Raw genomic sequence first — 15,932 nt, 5'->3', positions numbered from 1 at the left:
GCGGCACATCCACATGCGCGCCGCACAAAGGAAAGCTTCGACGTGCAAACAACCAAGGCAAGCTCCGCCGAAATGAAGCTTGAAATAACTTGCAAACGCAGAAGAAAACAGTAGCAATCTTCATTCACAAAATTTGTTGAAATAGTCTGATCCAATCATAAACTTCTTCTTACTTTAAACTAGCAAAACGTTAGACGTTAAAAACTTGCAAAACGTTAAAACTTTAAAACGTTAAAAACTTAAAGAAAACAAAAACCCCATCTGCAACAAGGAATGGCAATGATTAGCATGTGGTTCAGCTGACAGCGTGGCAATGCAACTCACGAGTGTAAAACAAAGAAAATAACTTACAGGTTCATCCGGGATAGTTGGGCATCGCTCGGATGAAACCTAAACCCACCCACTGGACCTTAGGCGATGGGATTTCAGTGATGTTGCTGAAAACAAGGACCTCGAGGTTATCACAAAGTTGGTGCAAAAATATGCACGAAGAATTGCGAGGACTCACCATCTCGGTTAAGTTGTTTATTTAAATCGAGACATCGGCTCTTGATGTCGCCGATAAATCGTGGCTTTTAATTTGCCCACATTATTGTTACGGCAGTGGAGTCTCCGGCGCTCTCGCGACGTCCCCACTATCCATAACCTGTCTCTCAGCTCAGCCAGCTGTCAGTCTGACACAAGAACCACGAACAAAGTTGCCAAACTAGAAAAAATCTACCAAACCATAAATTCGCCGAATCAACGACAACAATCGATCGACTTGTTTGATCCCAAAATTTAAACAATATAATTATAATATATCAAAAATAAATGTTGCAGATAATTTTAATATACCAAATTTTGAAGAAAATAAAATAATTAAAAATATTCGGGCCCATCGATAACCCTGCAGCGCCATCTGTGATTTCCTGCGGGTAAAATATAAAAACAACGTTATATCGCAAGAAACCACTAGATGTCGCTACAAGGCTCGTTGGTCCGAAATGCTTCGTTACAATACCCCCCTACCCACGAGAGGTTTCGAACTGGGTGAGAAACACGGCTGCCCTCAGCCATAGAGCCTGGAGCGCACAACCAGTCTAAATTAAAAAAAACTGTCTCTAAAGACGAGACTACAAAACAAGACGACAAAACAATTCATAATAAAAACGTAACGAAGCACAACTCAAACATATAAACAGCACAACCCTAAGCACAACAATTACCCCGACCTGTTATTCATCACCATCCTTTCACTTCTTTCATATAGTAGCACCCAGTATCCATTTCACTGGATGTTACCCACATTCATACCCCTGTTGAGCTGACGACTATCTTAGTGTCACTCGATAACCCCTTTCTAAAGACAAAGACAAAAAACAAAACAACAGTTGTTAGAGGCTTATTTAAGGAGTCACTACCCGCTCCGTCGAAAAGGAAAAATTTGGTTAACCTAATGAGGTTTCCTATTTTAAAAATTAATACCTAACAAATGGCTACCATAATTCCTAAAAAAAAAAATGTTGACACGAGCAACATGAATAATAAAAAACTATACTAAATATTTGGCTATAACCGCCTAAACAAAAAAAACATAAAAATATGAAACGCTATATTGGGCGTTCATAAAAACGCTGCGTTGCAGACGCTAGTGTGCATGGGCCTTTATCAGCGCACACATAAACACACTAAAACCAAAAAACATTAAACATAAAACATTTATAAAATCTTAGTAAATCTAGTGATTTTAAAAATCAAAAGACTACTTCAATAAAACGTGTTTGTTATAAAAAGGTTGTTACTAGGTCTATTACGACACAAGTAAGCACACCAATGTTTTATATTTCTATAAAAAAAATGTTATTAAAGCTAACCAAGAAAGACATAATTTATGTAACTTTCTTTATAAACGTAAATTTAAATTGAGCCAAAAACAATGATCCAAGCCGGTAAATTTTGTTTTAAAAAAAATATGACTAGGGGAACACGGGGCAATTTGAAAATTAAATTTTTAAATCTTTTATATGCCAAGAACCTAAGTTCTTGCCACTAAATGAAACCAATTCGTATACTAAGGGTGACAAGACCTTTTTAACTACGCACTGCTCGTATTTTGGGGCAAGTTTCGAGGCTTTAAAATTTGCGGCGTCACTCTGTACGTACGTTTTTCGCCACACTACTTGCCCTTCGCGCAAAGTATTGACGTTACGGCGTCGCAGGTTGTAGTACTTCGCGTTCGTCGCGTGAGCCTTCTCTATATTAACCCGAACCTTATTAAAAATATCCCGAAGGACCCCAAATTCACCCGCATACTCGTCCCTTGGCATAGAGACCTCATATTCCCTGTCATCATTTTTGTAAAAAGAACCGTTAATAATGGGTTCCCGGCCATGGACTAAAAAGAAAGGACTAAACCCAGTGGTTTCGTTCACCGCACTATTTAATGCAAACTGCACCTTAAATAAATGAAGATCCCATGTCCTATGATCGTCAGCTACATAAGACGAAACAGCTGTCATGACTGTTTTGTTGTACCTTTCCACCATGTTAATCTGTGGCGTGTACCTAGGCCCGTAGTGAACTCGTGGAATATTGTACTTCTTGAGAAGGCCACTGAATTCTGATCCCGTGAATTGAACCCCATTGTCGGTAATTACGGTTTCAGGAATCCCGTGAGCTAGAAGCACATAATTCTCAAAGTTTTTAGCTACTGCAGCACTAGTCGCTCGACGAAGTGGAAATAACATGGTGTACTTTGAAAAACAGCATGTTACTACTAAAAGGTGCATGTAACCCGAACGTGATCGTGGAAGAGGTCCTACCAAATCTACGGATACAGCTTGAAACGGCCTATAGCATTGCTTAGGCTGACCCATGATCCCAGGAGTGAGTTTGGTCCTGTGCTTATAAGCGGAACAAATACTACATTTGTTGACAAAATCAAGCACGTCGCGGTACATTCCTGGCCAGAAATACCTCAAACACAACCTACGGTGCGTTTTAAACACTCCGAGGTGTGCCGAGGTCGGTGGTTCGTGGTTTTCGGACATGACCTGCAGACGGTTTGACTTTGGCACAACAATCTTCCAATCAAACTCCTGAGTCAGGGCATACTTACCCTTGCTGTATCGTAGAAGAGTACCATTTTCGACGCGATAATTGGGATAATTTTTGGGATAAGCCGTACAACCAGAGAAAACCTTATCATACCACTCATCACCGGTTCCTGCATTTGGAGCATCGATGGCATCCACATGCAGCAATCGTGAGAGGGCATCAGGGACGACATTATCCTTCCCTTTCCTATGCTCGATTGTAAAATTAAATTGGGATAACCTACAACCCCAACGAGCTAAGCGTCCCGTAGGATTCTCTAAATTCATGAACCACCTAAGCGAAGCGTGATCGGTTACGACGGTGAATGGTCTACTACCTAAATATGGTTCAAATTTTTCAACCGCGTACACAACTGCTAACGCCTCCCTTTCGGTAGCACTATAGTTACGTTCGTTTTTGTTAAGGGATCTGCTGATATAAGCGATAGGGCGGTCATGGCCATCAATATTCTGCGCTAACACACCTCCTACGCCAAAATTCGATGCATCGCAGTGAACTGAAAATGGTTTACTAAAATCAGGGCAGGCTAAAATTGGAGCTGAAACTAATGTGTTTTTTAAAGTGACAAAAGCGTTTTCTGCATCCTGGTTCCAGATAAATTTAGTTTTTGAGCTGGTAAGAGCGTGTAAGGGTGCCGCAATGGTGGAGAAATTCCTGATAAATCTACGGTACCAAGAACAAACACCTAGAAAGGTTTTTAGTTCTTTCGGATTTTTGGGTACCGGGAACTCCAGAACAGCACGAACCTTATCGGGATCGGTCCTAAGGCCAAACTCATCCACTACATAACCCAGATATTTTAAGGAGCTACGGAAGAATTTGCTCTTCTCAAAGTTGATTGTTAAATTGGCGCTCTGTATTCTTTCGTGAAGCCTTTTTAAAAGAAGTATGTGCGTTTCTAGATCTTCAGCAACTACTATAATGTCGTCGATGTACACGAATATCATGCCTTTAGTTACGTCACTGCAGAAAGGGTGTCCAAACAACATGTCCATGAGCCGTTGTTGGCGAGCAGGAGCCCCACGTTGGGCGCCACTGAAACACTAGATTTTTGACTACCTTATAGGAAGGTAGGTAAAATAGAAAAAGGTGTTATGAAAATGCAGATATGTTTCAGAAAATTTATAAAGTGGTGTTTACCTGAAGGGCACAGCTAGATGTTATAGACCGGTGAGCATGAGACAAAGAAAACTCCCTTGAATTTGTACAATGTATATTTTACAGTTATAATTATTACAGTACAACCATGGGCAGGTAAAAACCCTATGGAGGGAGACAGGTCGCGCTTTGGTCCGTCAGGTTAATTGTCACTCCGTTACAACCATGGGATATCACTCTGTTTAAAACACTGTCCGTATACCTGTAGGCACCTCACTTACTCGAGGACCTCCGACTATCAGGCCTACCTGAGGCGTTCCGGAATACCGTACAGGTGATGAGTTGAGGCCGGCTCAGGCCAGGGCGTGCTAGACGATGGCGGCGCAGCGGGCCAACTGTTACGCAGCTGGCGGGCTGCACGTCCACCGGTCAACCTCGCAGACCTTCACCGGGCCTTATCCGGAGTGTTGACAAAAGGAGAGGCGCGGCACATCCACATGCGCGCCGCACAAAGGAAAGCTTCGACGTGCAAACAACCAAGGCAAGCTCCGCCGAAATGAAGCTTGAAATAACTTGCAAACGCAGAAGAAAACAGTAGCAATCTTCATTCACAAAATTTGTTGAAATAGTCTGATCCAATCATAAACTTCTTCTTACTTTAAACTAGCAAAACGTTAGACGTTAAAAACTTGCAAAACGTTAAAACTTTAAAACGTTAAAAACTTAAAGAAAACAAAAACCCCATCTGCAACAAGGAATGGCAATGATTAGCATGTGGTTCAGCTGACAGCGTGGCAATGCAACTCACGAGTGTAAAACAAAGAAAATAACTTACAGGTTCATCCGGGATAGTTGGGCATCGCTCGGATGAAACCTAAACCCACCCACTGGACCTTAGGCGATGGGATTTCAGTGATGTTGCTGAAAACAAGGACCTCGAGGTTATCACAAAGTTGGTGCAAAAATATGCACGAAGAATTGCGAGGACTCACCATCTCGGTTAAGTTGTTTATTTAAATCGAGACATCGGCTCTTGATGTCGCCGATAAATCGTGGCTTTTAATTTGCCCACATTATTGTTACGGCAGTGGAGTCTCCGGCGCTCTCGCGACGTCCCCACTATCCATAACCTGTCTCTCAGCTCAGCCAGCTGTCAGTCTGACACAAGAACCACGAACAAAGTTGCCAAACTAGAAAAAATCTACCAAACCATAAATTCGCCGAATCAACGACAACAATCGATCGACTTGTTTGATCCCAAAATTTAAACAATATAATTATAATATATCAAAAATAAATGTTGCAGATAATTTTAATATACCAAATTTTGAAGAAAATAAAATAATTAAAAATATTCGGGCCCATCGATAACCCTGCAGCGCCATCTGTGATTTCCTGCGGGTAAAATATAAAAACAACGTTATATCGCAAGAAACCACTAGATGTCGCTACAAGGCTCGTTGGTCCGAAATGCTTCGTTACATATGTTATGTTTATAACTTAACGCAGTCACAATACCACGCGAGCGAGGGCGCGAGCAGGAAACTAGTTTTATAGTAAAAAATAATCGTCTATTTACACTTACGTGATAGTCACATGACTCCAGCCACGTCAAGACGTCCATCTCGTACCAAGCACAGGTGTTGAATGAGCCCATTGTACTTACGTTATCAAGGACAAAACGGAAACCTCTTTCATTGCTAAATTACTTTTAATGTTATTAAGCCTCCGTGGTCTAGTGGTTAGAGCGTTATGCGATTACGATCTGGAGGTCCGGGTTCGATTCCCGATGGGGACATTGTCGAAATCGCTTTGTGAGACTGTCCTTTGTTTGGTAAGGACTTTTCAGGCTTGAATCACCTGATTGTCCGAAAAAGTAAGATGATTCCGTGCTTCGGAGGGCACGTTAAGCCGTTGGTCCCGGCTATTAGCCGTAAAAACACCTCCACCAACCCGCAGTGGAGCAGCGTGGTGGAGTATGCTCCATACACCCTCCGGTTGAATGAGGGGAGGCCTGTGCCCAGCAGTGGGACGTATATAGGCAGTTTATGTTATGTTTAATACTATATTTTGTTATCTATTTAGCTAAATATTTACTAAATTAGCTACTTGTGGCTGGAATCTCGAATGGGGTAGGCAGACAAACAAGTACTTAATAAGTATTATAAGGTAGCTTACTGCCGAATAACCCGTAACGACGCTTTGTAGTGAAAAATGCGTACGCGCCATTTTGAAAAATCACATTTGAAAGTGATTTTTGCTAACAAAACCTCGCAATAGACAAACTAATTTTAATCCAGGTAAAAATGTGTGGTGTCAATTTTTCCCAGATTGATATTCATTAAATCTGGAGGTCCGGGTTCGATTTCCGATGGGGAAACTATCGAAAATCACTTCGTGAGACTGTCCTTGGTTTGAATCACCTGGTTGTCCGAAAAAGTAAGATGATTCCGTGCTTCGGAAGGCACGTTGAGCCGTTGGTGCTACTAGCCCAAATGCCTCCACGAACCCGCAGTGTAGCAGCGTCGTGGAGTATGCTTCATACCCTGCGCCAAAGCCTGTGCCCAGCGTATATATCGAGGTATATAGACAGTTTATGTATGTTGTTATGATATTAATCGAAAGAAATCGAGGTTTTGTTACTTTAAAAAAAAATGCGCTTACGTTGTTTTCAGTATAAGGAGACGATATGTAGTTATAGTAAGGGACAACTATACTATACTACATATATGATGGAGTATAGTTGCCCCTTTGTGCAGTAGCAGAATGGATTTTACATTATTTTTTTCTAATTAGCTAATTACCTTGTCCTTTTCATCCGTCACACCACCCTTACGCGTCACTATTTGACTCATATTTACCTGGAAACAAAAAATATATTGTTAGTATGTAAAATAAAATTCGTAATGATGAAGGTTTATCATCCTGCAGGCTCTGCATGCAGCGTACCTGCGAGCTTAGCACCGTAAGCGCGCGACTCTTTCTCGCCTCGACATACGTCACCCGTCACTCTCTCACAGTACTGCACAGAAAGAGACAGACGATCTCTGTCGCGGCGAGAAAGAGTCGCGTGCTTATGGTGCTAGGCCCGCAGGTTTTCTTATACCATGGGTACGACTATTGGTCAGAGCTCTCGATATAATTTAGTTAATTATCGCCGCGCGCGATTCCCTTCTCATGCCGCGACGGCTGAGAACATTGCCGTAGTGTCAGTTCAGTACACTTCCAAATGTAACTCGATTAATATTGTCTCTTTACGACAAAAAAAATTATTTCTAAGATTTTCAGTGTTTAAAATACAATTATACTAGACTGGAATGTGGATGGAATTTGAAAAGTGGACCTCATAATATTCATAAGACGTAACAGTCGTCAACATAGTACGTACTTAGTAATTGTGATAATCAAAAAAGTGCCATAGATATTGTAATCTGGAGACATGTAGCTTTTTTATTTATTAATATTAAATGAATGAATTATGTATTTTAATTATTTTTAATAACATTTTTTTAAGTGCAGTATTCACTAACACGGTTTATCCGACCATTACAGACGGCGATACGGCTCACGACCTATCATGTTCGTCTAACAGAAACTTCGGTGAGGTGTGGGTACTTAGTTCATCTTGCTATGGATGTACCTCTGACTGCTCCAATTGGGATATAGTCGCGAGCTTGTGTTATTAACTTATTTTAGATGATCAAACGAACTTCTAAGTGAAGTTCTAAGTGAAGTTCGATCATTATTATGTGAGTCGTAGTTTCTTTAACTTGGATGGCAACATTCTTTTTCGTGCGAATGTTGCCATGCAAGGTAAAGAAACTACCTGGTAAATTATTATATCTTCGAATGAAGCGACCCATATAATAATGATGGAACTTAGAAGTTCGTTATTATATCTGAAGAATGAAGCGACGAAATATAATAGTAAGATGATAAGCCGTCGTTACATGAGCCATGTCAGGGGCCTTTGGCGGCTCAATAGTAACACCAGGGTTGATGAGGTTGGTACTCCACCTCACAACCCACACGATACAAGAAATTAACTTATTATTTTTACACCTAAAGATAAATTTATATGCTAAATATGTCTTCCGACTTGACAATACTAATTTGACGACATCTGTGCGACTTCGGCGAGTAAGTTTAATATTATTCATAGCTTTATTTATACCTATAGGCACAGGAACAAGTCAACAAACGCTAAGTAGGTCTCGTAGATTTCTAAACCTACACAGTCTAGCTGTGAAGATAACATTATATTGGCAGAATCAAGATTTTAACATGCTACGTTAGTTACGGGGTCCGCAGAGAAACGTGAGGATGGTAGATAAAATAATTTATAGTAATATTTTAAATGCGAAAGTGACTGTGTTTGGTTGTTACCATTTCACTTATGATTTGTCAGTTACCAATATTCTTATAGCGTTCTTCTTCTATAGTGTGGGTTGTGAGGTGGATTACCAACCCCATCAATGGCGTCAGGGTTACTATTGAGCCGCCAAAGGCCCCTGACATGGCTCATGTAACGACTACTTACTTACATCAGTAAGTAGTAACCGGGACCAACAGCTTAATGTGCCTTCCGAAGCACGGATCATCTTACATTCGGACAATCAGGTGATCAGCCTGTAATGTCCTAACCAAACTAGGGATCACAAAGTGATTTTTGTGATATGTCCCCACCGGGATTTGAACCCGGGACCTGCGGATCGTGAGACCAACGCTTTAACCACTGGTCCACGGAGGTCGTTACTCGCCATTTAATTAAAAGGTAAATTTAAGGTAGTATTGGAATGCCATTCGCATTTCAGTGTAAGTAATTAGTACATGTCTAATCAACTCATAGATCTATGGCGCAGCGCGGGTCAATGAACTCGCGTTCACACACATTTAAATTTACGTGTGGTACAAGTGATTTTATGATTGATTGATATTGATGGATAATGTATTTTTATATTTACCTCCTTACGAATAAAAAATAAACAAGCGGCGATCGTGTTTTTAAAAGTATTTTTCAGCCAAGCAAAATTGAATTCAATTATCAGATAATGCGATTGAACTTTGCCTTCGCGGTTAATATAATACTTCATAAACATGTGGTGCCATCTAGTGATTATAATTTCTATTTTAACGAATGCTTGATCAGAGATTAAAATCATGGTAGGTACTAAAACAACCACAAACATATACAGAATATTCTTTACGTTTGGTTAAGAAAAAGAAAGTGTTTTGCAAGTTGTATTCTGTCTAATCATTTATGGCGCTGCCCACCACATTAGGGATCATGAGCGTGAGTTTATGAATCTGTTGGTAGTATTTCACGAACTAAATTACCTCATAGACACTTTTCAAATCATAATTAAAACTCACAATACCGGGTTCTTAACGGGGATAACGGCCTCTGTGGTCCAGTGGTTGAGTGTTGGACTCACGGTCCGGAGGGCCCTGGTTCGAATCCCGGTGGGGACATATCACAAAAATCACTTTGTGATACCTAGTCTGATTATGACGTTACAGACTGATCCGTGCTTGGGAAGGCACGTTAAGCCGTTGGTCCCGGTTACTATTTACTGATGTAAGTGAGTAATCGTTATATGAGCCATGTCAGGGACCTTTGGCGGCTCAATCATAACCCTGACACCAGGGTTGATGAGGTTGGTATTCCACCTCACAACCCACACGATAAGAAGAAGACCGGGGATAGGTTCTTACCAGGTTCTTAACACATAATACCGGGTTCTTACCGAGTTAAAATCAGGGATGTGCGACTCCCGATATTTCAGTCACCCCGTGATCATGGCACTTGCAACAGAGTCGATATATCGGGAGTATCATATCAATGATTTTAACTCGGTTAGAACCCGGTATTATCTGTTTTTAATGTTTTAATTATGATACTAACCGAGTGAACCACAAACACGGTTTAAATCGTCTTCAGTAGACGGTGTTTGGAAACTACGATGAAGGGTTATGTAATCCGCTATATTCCCCGCTTCATCCTCTCCCCTACACCTTTCCGAGCAGTAAGAGAGGCCGCGACACAAGGGCCGAGATATTAGTGCTATAAACTACCACTCGCTTCTAAAATAACCACAGAAAGAGCAGTTTGTTTACGTTCGGTCTTGTTGAATAGTTTGGAAACTTTTCAAGACGTTTGACAGTGATCTTGGAAAAAAGACAATAGCTTTTGATCTTAAAGATGGATCTTAAATAAATTATTGGTCGTTGTGTTTCTGGTTTTAATTTCCGAGTCCGCTTACCAAAAGCATAGTATAAAGGAGCGCGTGTTAGGCTAATCAGAAATCACTCATTTATTAAACGCAGTTATCATGGATAAACTTGTTGAAGGTTAATTTAACATTGTTGAATTTACGTCAATTCGCAAGGTGTTATGGCTGAGAAGAAGAAATGAGAAGAAAGTGTAACAGCAACACATCAAGTCATTTAATAACTAGAGGAACACACTTAATACCACATGTTCGAAGTTGGCAATCTTATAATAATTAAAAGACACGTGAAAGAACAACAATGATAGGCATTTACCCTTTTTTTTTCATAAAACCATACCTAACACATAGAATAAAAAAATTACGGAGCGAATTTCTGTACTTTAATTAAAACACATAATAACGGGTTCTTACCGCGTTTAAATCAGGGATATGAGACTCCCTTTCTGTACTTTGCTATTGTCAAACGGGCGTAGCTAGTTTAATCTATTGAGCTGAGGTTGGAAACGGAATAGTGTCAGAGAAAAGGTTTAATGATGCCTCGTTTTCTAAGCGAGATCGCGACCGGTTCTAAGCTACACTTGTGCGTCTTACTTATTTTCTTGAGAAAAGTATGTGCGTTCAAATCAAATCATTTTATTTGCGAGAACACATAGAATACAAAAACGGTGGTAAAATAATTTAAATAACAATGTTGTGATGTGTTCGGCCTGCATGCAGGCGTACAAATATACATAAAAAAAACTATAAAGTATATAAAGTATTTATTTACTTGCTTCGTTTTAAATGTGCGTTTCCTAATTAAATTGGCAAATGGTAAGTACCTCGTGCGTGTAAATCTATCTAAAAACGATTTCACTTTTTTACTTATTTTCGAATTTTATTTACGTATGAATTATTTAAATATTGAGCTTGACCGCTTTTATTAATGCATCACACGCCAGTATTTCCCATACAAATTCCAATATATTTTTTTGACGTTTCGTAAAAAGTATCTCATTTGAATAAGTTATCAAGTAACGTACAGTCATGAGCAATATAATGTACCCACTTTAGGACTCTGTCGCACTAACATAATATTTGCCATTTAGTGAGACATACAGTTCAATTTGTCAAAAAAGCTAATGTGACATAAAAAAAAAATAAAATATATTTATTTCTTTAACAGAGATGGTACATAATTATATTTGCAGTTGTGACCTCCTAGTAAGTGTGAAACACCTGTGTCAGAAGGTCACAAACCAAAGTATACCAATGTGTGTGTGACATGGTACCAAAGTGTATACATAGTAATGCTCGTGATCGTACAGTGCCTGAAATTACTTGGCCGGACAAATGGGGAGCGCTGTGGGTTCTCACCCATACAAAAATGAAGACAACTGGCCTGAGGGTGCAAATTCACGCCTATTTCCTACCGGGTAAACAGACGCAATGGAGTTCCATTTGCTTTGAGCCTGACCATATTTTGCTTCCTCCACATTCATCGATCCGTTCGTTCTATCAATAATTTCATTTTATTGTGGTAATAACGCAATAACCAGTAGTAATAGACAGACTATTATGATAGCTTTTCCTTGTATTATCAGAACTATTGAATACCTACGCGTCGTTACTTGAAAACCCTTTGAGAAGTGATAAATTGACCTAAATATTTATATATAATGCGTTTTTATTTTACACAATTATTTTTATATTCACTTATTATCCTATCAAGAAACTTAGGGTGGTATTAATAAACTAATCTCAGCTTTGAGACTGCCCTCAAGATCATGTCAATGTGACAGTTCTTATATAAAAACAGGGACTTGAGCATGATCTTGAGGACAGTCTCAGCTGAGATTAGTTTGTTAATACCACCCTTAAACTAATACTGATTTAGAACATTATTCTTTTATTTCGATCATAAACAATCTCGTGCTCAGCAGTGAAGGTATACAATGGTGCTAATTCCTGTAAATACCATCTAATTTTATTTTAAGTTATATCTGTCATTTTCTTATCCGCCGAAAAGGAAAGGGACGGGTAATTGACAAGCATAAAATTTATGAAACATACGTCAATTTTAAGCACAAATCTAAACCAACCGTCTAAAAATTTTACATCAGTCAATAACCCGACACATTCATTTACTCATTCTTCCTAAAATTAAGAGCTGTGAATCATCCGTCCCTTTCCTTTTCGACGGGTATGAAAATGACGGATATAACTTAAAATAAAATTAGGCGGTGTTTGCAGGAATCGGGGCCATTGTGAGGAAATTCACATTTATAAGAAATGCATTTTCGGAGGTATGTGACCTAACCTGTGTTGGCTTGGTTTTGGCTTGGGTTGTAAAGTCAGACAGGCAGTCGCTTCTGTAAAAAACCGGACCTGTCAAATATTCAGGTTAGGTAAGCGAACCTTGTGAAAAACGGGATAATGGGAGATGATGACGTACTTAAAATTTCCGTATTGAAATACTGCAGTTTGTATCACTAACATACATACATACATAAACTCACGCCCGTAATCCCTAATGGGGTGCGCAGAGCCACAAGTACTCAAACACAACTTGCAGCCACTGTTGATACGAAGTCCTAAGATGAATTATGATGAACCTTATGGTGATAAGGGATCAGCCTATCGCCCATAACATTAGCCCGTCATTTAGAGGACACAATCCCTCTGTCGGTTTTTACGACATGCCCGGGAAGACAAGCAGCTGAACGTGTTCTATGTTTTTTATTTGCTCCCAGAACAGCATAGAAGCAAACACTAACATTTCAACAATAAGCTACTGTTTATGGTTGAATGAAGTTGGTGCGGTCTGAAGCAGTGTAAAGAGCCTGTATACACAGGAAGTGAGTGCTATTCAACATAGCCTCTGGGCATTCGAACGAGTGTGGACAGCATATCAATGACTTGTTTGATGGCGCGAGCTTCGACTAATGTTAAATGAACGGACAGTTTGGCCCTTTTTAATATTAACTTTACACATACATACAAAACTCACGCCCGTTATCCCTAACGGAATGAGCAGAGCCACAAGTAATCAAAGACAACATGTAGACTGTTGATACGAAGTCCTTTCCGTTCAGTAGGTAGCATAGTTACACTTTGAATCGTCAATTTTTACATAACGACCGTCTCATCCGCCTAAAACTACTGCAGCTTCTCACAACCTGTATAGCCGGCGAAAAGAAGCTGCAAGAAAAACCTCGACACAGGGCCCTAAACGTTCTTTAATAAAAAAGACTTTGTTTTTTGTTTAGTGGTAGTGTAGCTTTCTACTGTTCTAATAAGTTATATTTGCACACAAACAAATCACACAGAAATAAACAAGTACAAAGGCGAGCTTTACTCAACAGTTGAGTTTCTTGCAGCAAACCTCGCGAAAATAATATAAAACAAGACAGCAGAGACCTGCCGGGTCTGCATGACAACCAAGCCACGCGCGGCACGAATGATATTGAACGCTTCGACCGACAATGCCGTAAGCGTGGCCAATTATTGGTCAGCAAAAATTTAGTTTCGATCGCCATCGACTCGCAAAGAAGAAGAAGAATAAACGATACGAATGCTATCTACGTAGATGGACGTCAAACGAAACGAAACGAACGGACGTCGAAGGCCTCGATATAATTCGCGTCGCGTGCGGCGCGGTTACCGTGCAGAGCCTACAGAAGTGCATAAAACAAGAAAATCGGTTATATTTTGGTGAACGTAGCCTGGAAATTCCCTCATAAATTGGGCCATTTGACACGTAATTGGTCCGATCGACACTCGACCGTAGCAGGTATATTATTGATTTATCTTGTCGTAAAACTCCTACACTACGGATGATTGACGCGCGGTCTTATTTCTCTGCGGGCACCTGTTGACTCCCTAGGCCGTAGCACCTGGTCACCCACACGCTAATTATAGTATGCGTAGTAACACGTGTTTAATAATTCAAAAATTCAAAATTAAAAAATATTTATTTTTCAAAATTGGCTTACAAAGTTAGCGCTTTTTGAACGTCAAACATAATTAAATTACATATTATGTAACTAGCTGTAAAACTACTACCACATCGGAATCTGTAACGCTGAGGGAAAGACGTGGCCAGAAAACCTCCCAGCACAGGGCCCTAGTCCTACTGTTTCATGTTTTCCTTTCTTTTCTTTTAATCCAGTTTGTATTACATAATTTATAGACTTAAATACAATGGTATTCCAATCGTATTACAATGGTATTACAATGGTATTAATCGGAAAACATATTTGACTTTCAGTCAACCCTGGTGTGAGGGGTGTTATTGAGCCACCAAAGGCTCCGAAAATGGCTCATGTAACGACTACATTCCAAGTAGTAACCGGGACCAACGGCTTAACGTTTTATCAGTGATAATTATGTAATAAAGTCATTGTGGTTTTATGTACATAACCGGCTTACTTCAGGTTAAAGATTTTTATTTCTCAAAAGAATTACAAATTCACTTAATATGAGAAACATTAAGACAGTATATATTAGCTTATAGTTATCCAAGAGTTTATACAAACATGCTATTACTACTTAAGAAAAAAAGAAAAATAAAAAGAAAATAATACAAAAATAGGTATATATGTAATCCTCTAGTTAATAAAACTTTAATTTTTTACGTATATATTATGGTATATATTATGTTACGTTGCTGCTATATAGGTTTTAAGTTTATTCTTAAAAGAAGTCATGGTTTCAGTATTTTTAATTTCTTTTGGCAAGCTGTTATAAATCTGCGCTCCCTCATATAATATATTTTTAATGCCATAAGTTTTAGTTCTAGGTCCACGTAATACTTCTCAAACAGGGAACACTGGTTCGATCGCCGGTACCAGGCTTACATAACATAAGCTAATATCATAAGAATCATAACACTATATCCCAATTCAGGTAGTCAGAGATACATCCATCGCGAGATGAACTAAGTACCTTCACCGAGTTTTCTATTAGACCGGACTTACACCAATGAGTTGATTTATCTTACGTTAAATTTTCACTTACACAGTCCGCTCGACCATTTTTAGACGGCAATACGGCTCACCACGCCACGCGGTTTAACCACGTGTTCGGTGATAATGGATAGATTAACGCATACCGTGTGTTTTTCAATTAATCGACTAGATAGGTAGATACATATGTACACTTCGCGTAGACCCTAGTTGGTCACTGGTGCTAATTCCTGTAAATACCATCTAATTTTAAGTTATATCTGTCACTTTCTTATCCGCCGAAAAGGAAAGGGACGGGTAATCGACAAGCATAAAATTTATGGAACACACGTCAATTTTAAGCACAAATCTAAAACAACCGTCTAAAAATTTTACATTGGCCAATGACCCGACAGAATTAAGTTGACAGCACACGTCAAACGGGTTGCATACCAGCGAGATACATTTTTGATTCGCCCGGGTTATTCATTCATTTACTCATTCTTCCTAAAATTAAGAGCTGTCAATCATCTGCCCCTTTCCTTTTCGGCGGATAAGAAAATGACAGGTATAACTT

At 39.5% G+C, this 15,932-nt stretch overlaps 1 protein-coding gene across 2 annotated transcripts in view; it reads right to left on the bottom strand.

Annotated features, from left to right (window-relative positions):
- The window catches only part of LOC126377069 (ABC transporter F family member 4-like), a 53,363-nt gene that overhangs the window by 25,572 nt on the left and 11,859 nt on the right, over positions 1–15,932 (bottom strand). For both annotated transcript variants that reach the window (XM_050024706.1, XM_050024707.1), the window contains exon 2: positions 7,002–7,058. In XM_050024706.1, coding sequence (XP_049880663.1) covers positions 7,002–7,052 — 51 coding nt within the window. In that variant the 5' untranslated portion in view covers positions 7,053–7,058. The remainder of the gene's footprint in view (positions 1–7,001; positions 7,059–15,932) is intronic.

This window comes from Pectinophora gossypiella, chromosome 22 (genome assembly GCF_024362695.1).
Source record: "Pectinophora gossypiella chromosome 22, ilPecGoss1.1, whole genome shotgun sequence".
Classification (NCBI taxonomy): Eukaryota; Metazoa; Arthropoda; class Insecta; order Lepidoptera; family Gelechiidae; genus Pectinophora; species Pectinophora gossypiella.
Note: the sequence above shows the minus strand (reverse complement) of the source record. Positions and strands in the feature narration are given on the sequence as shown.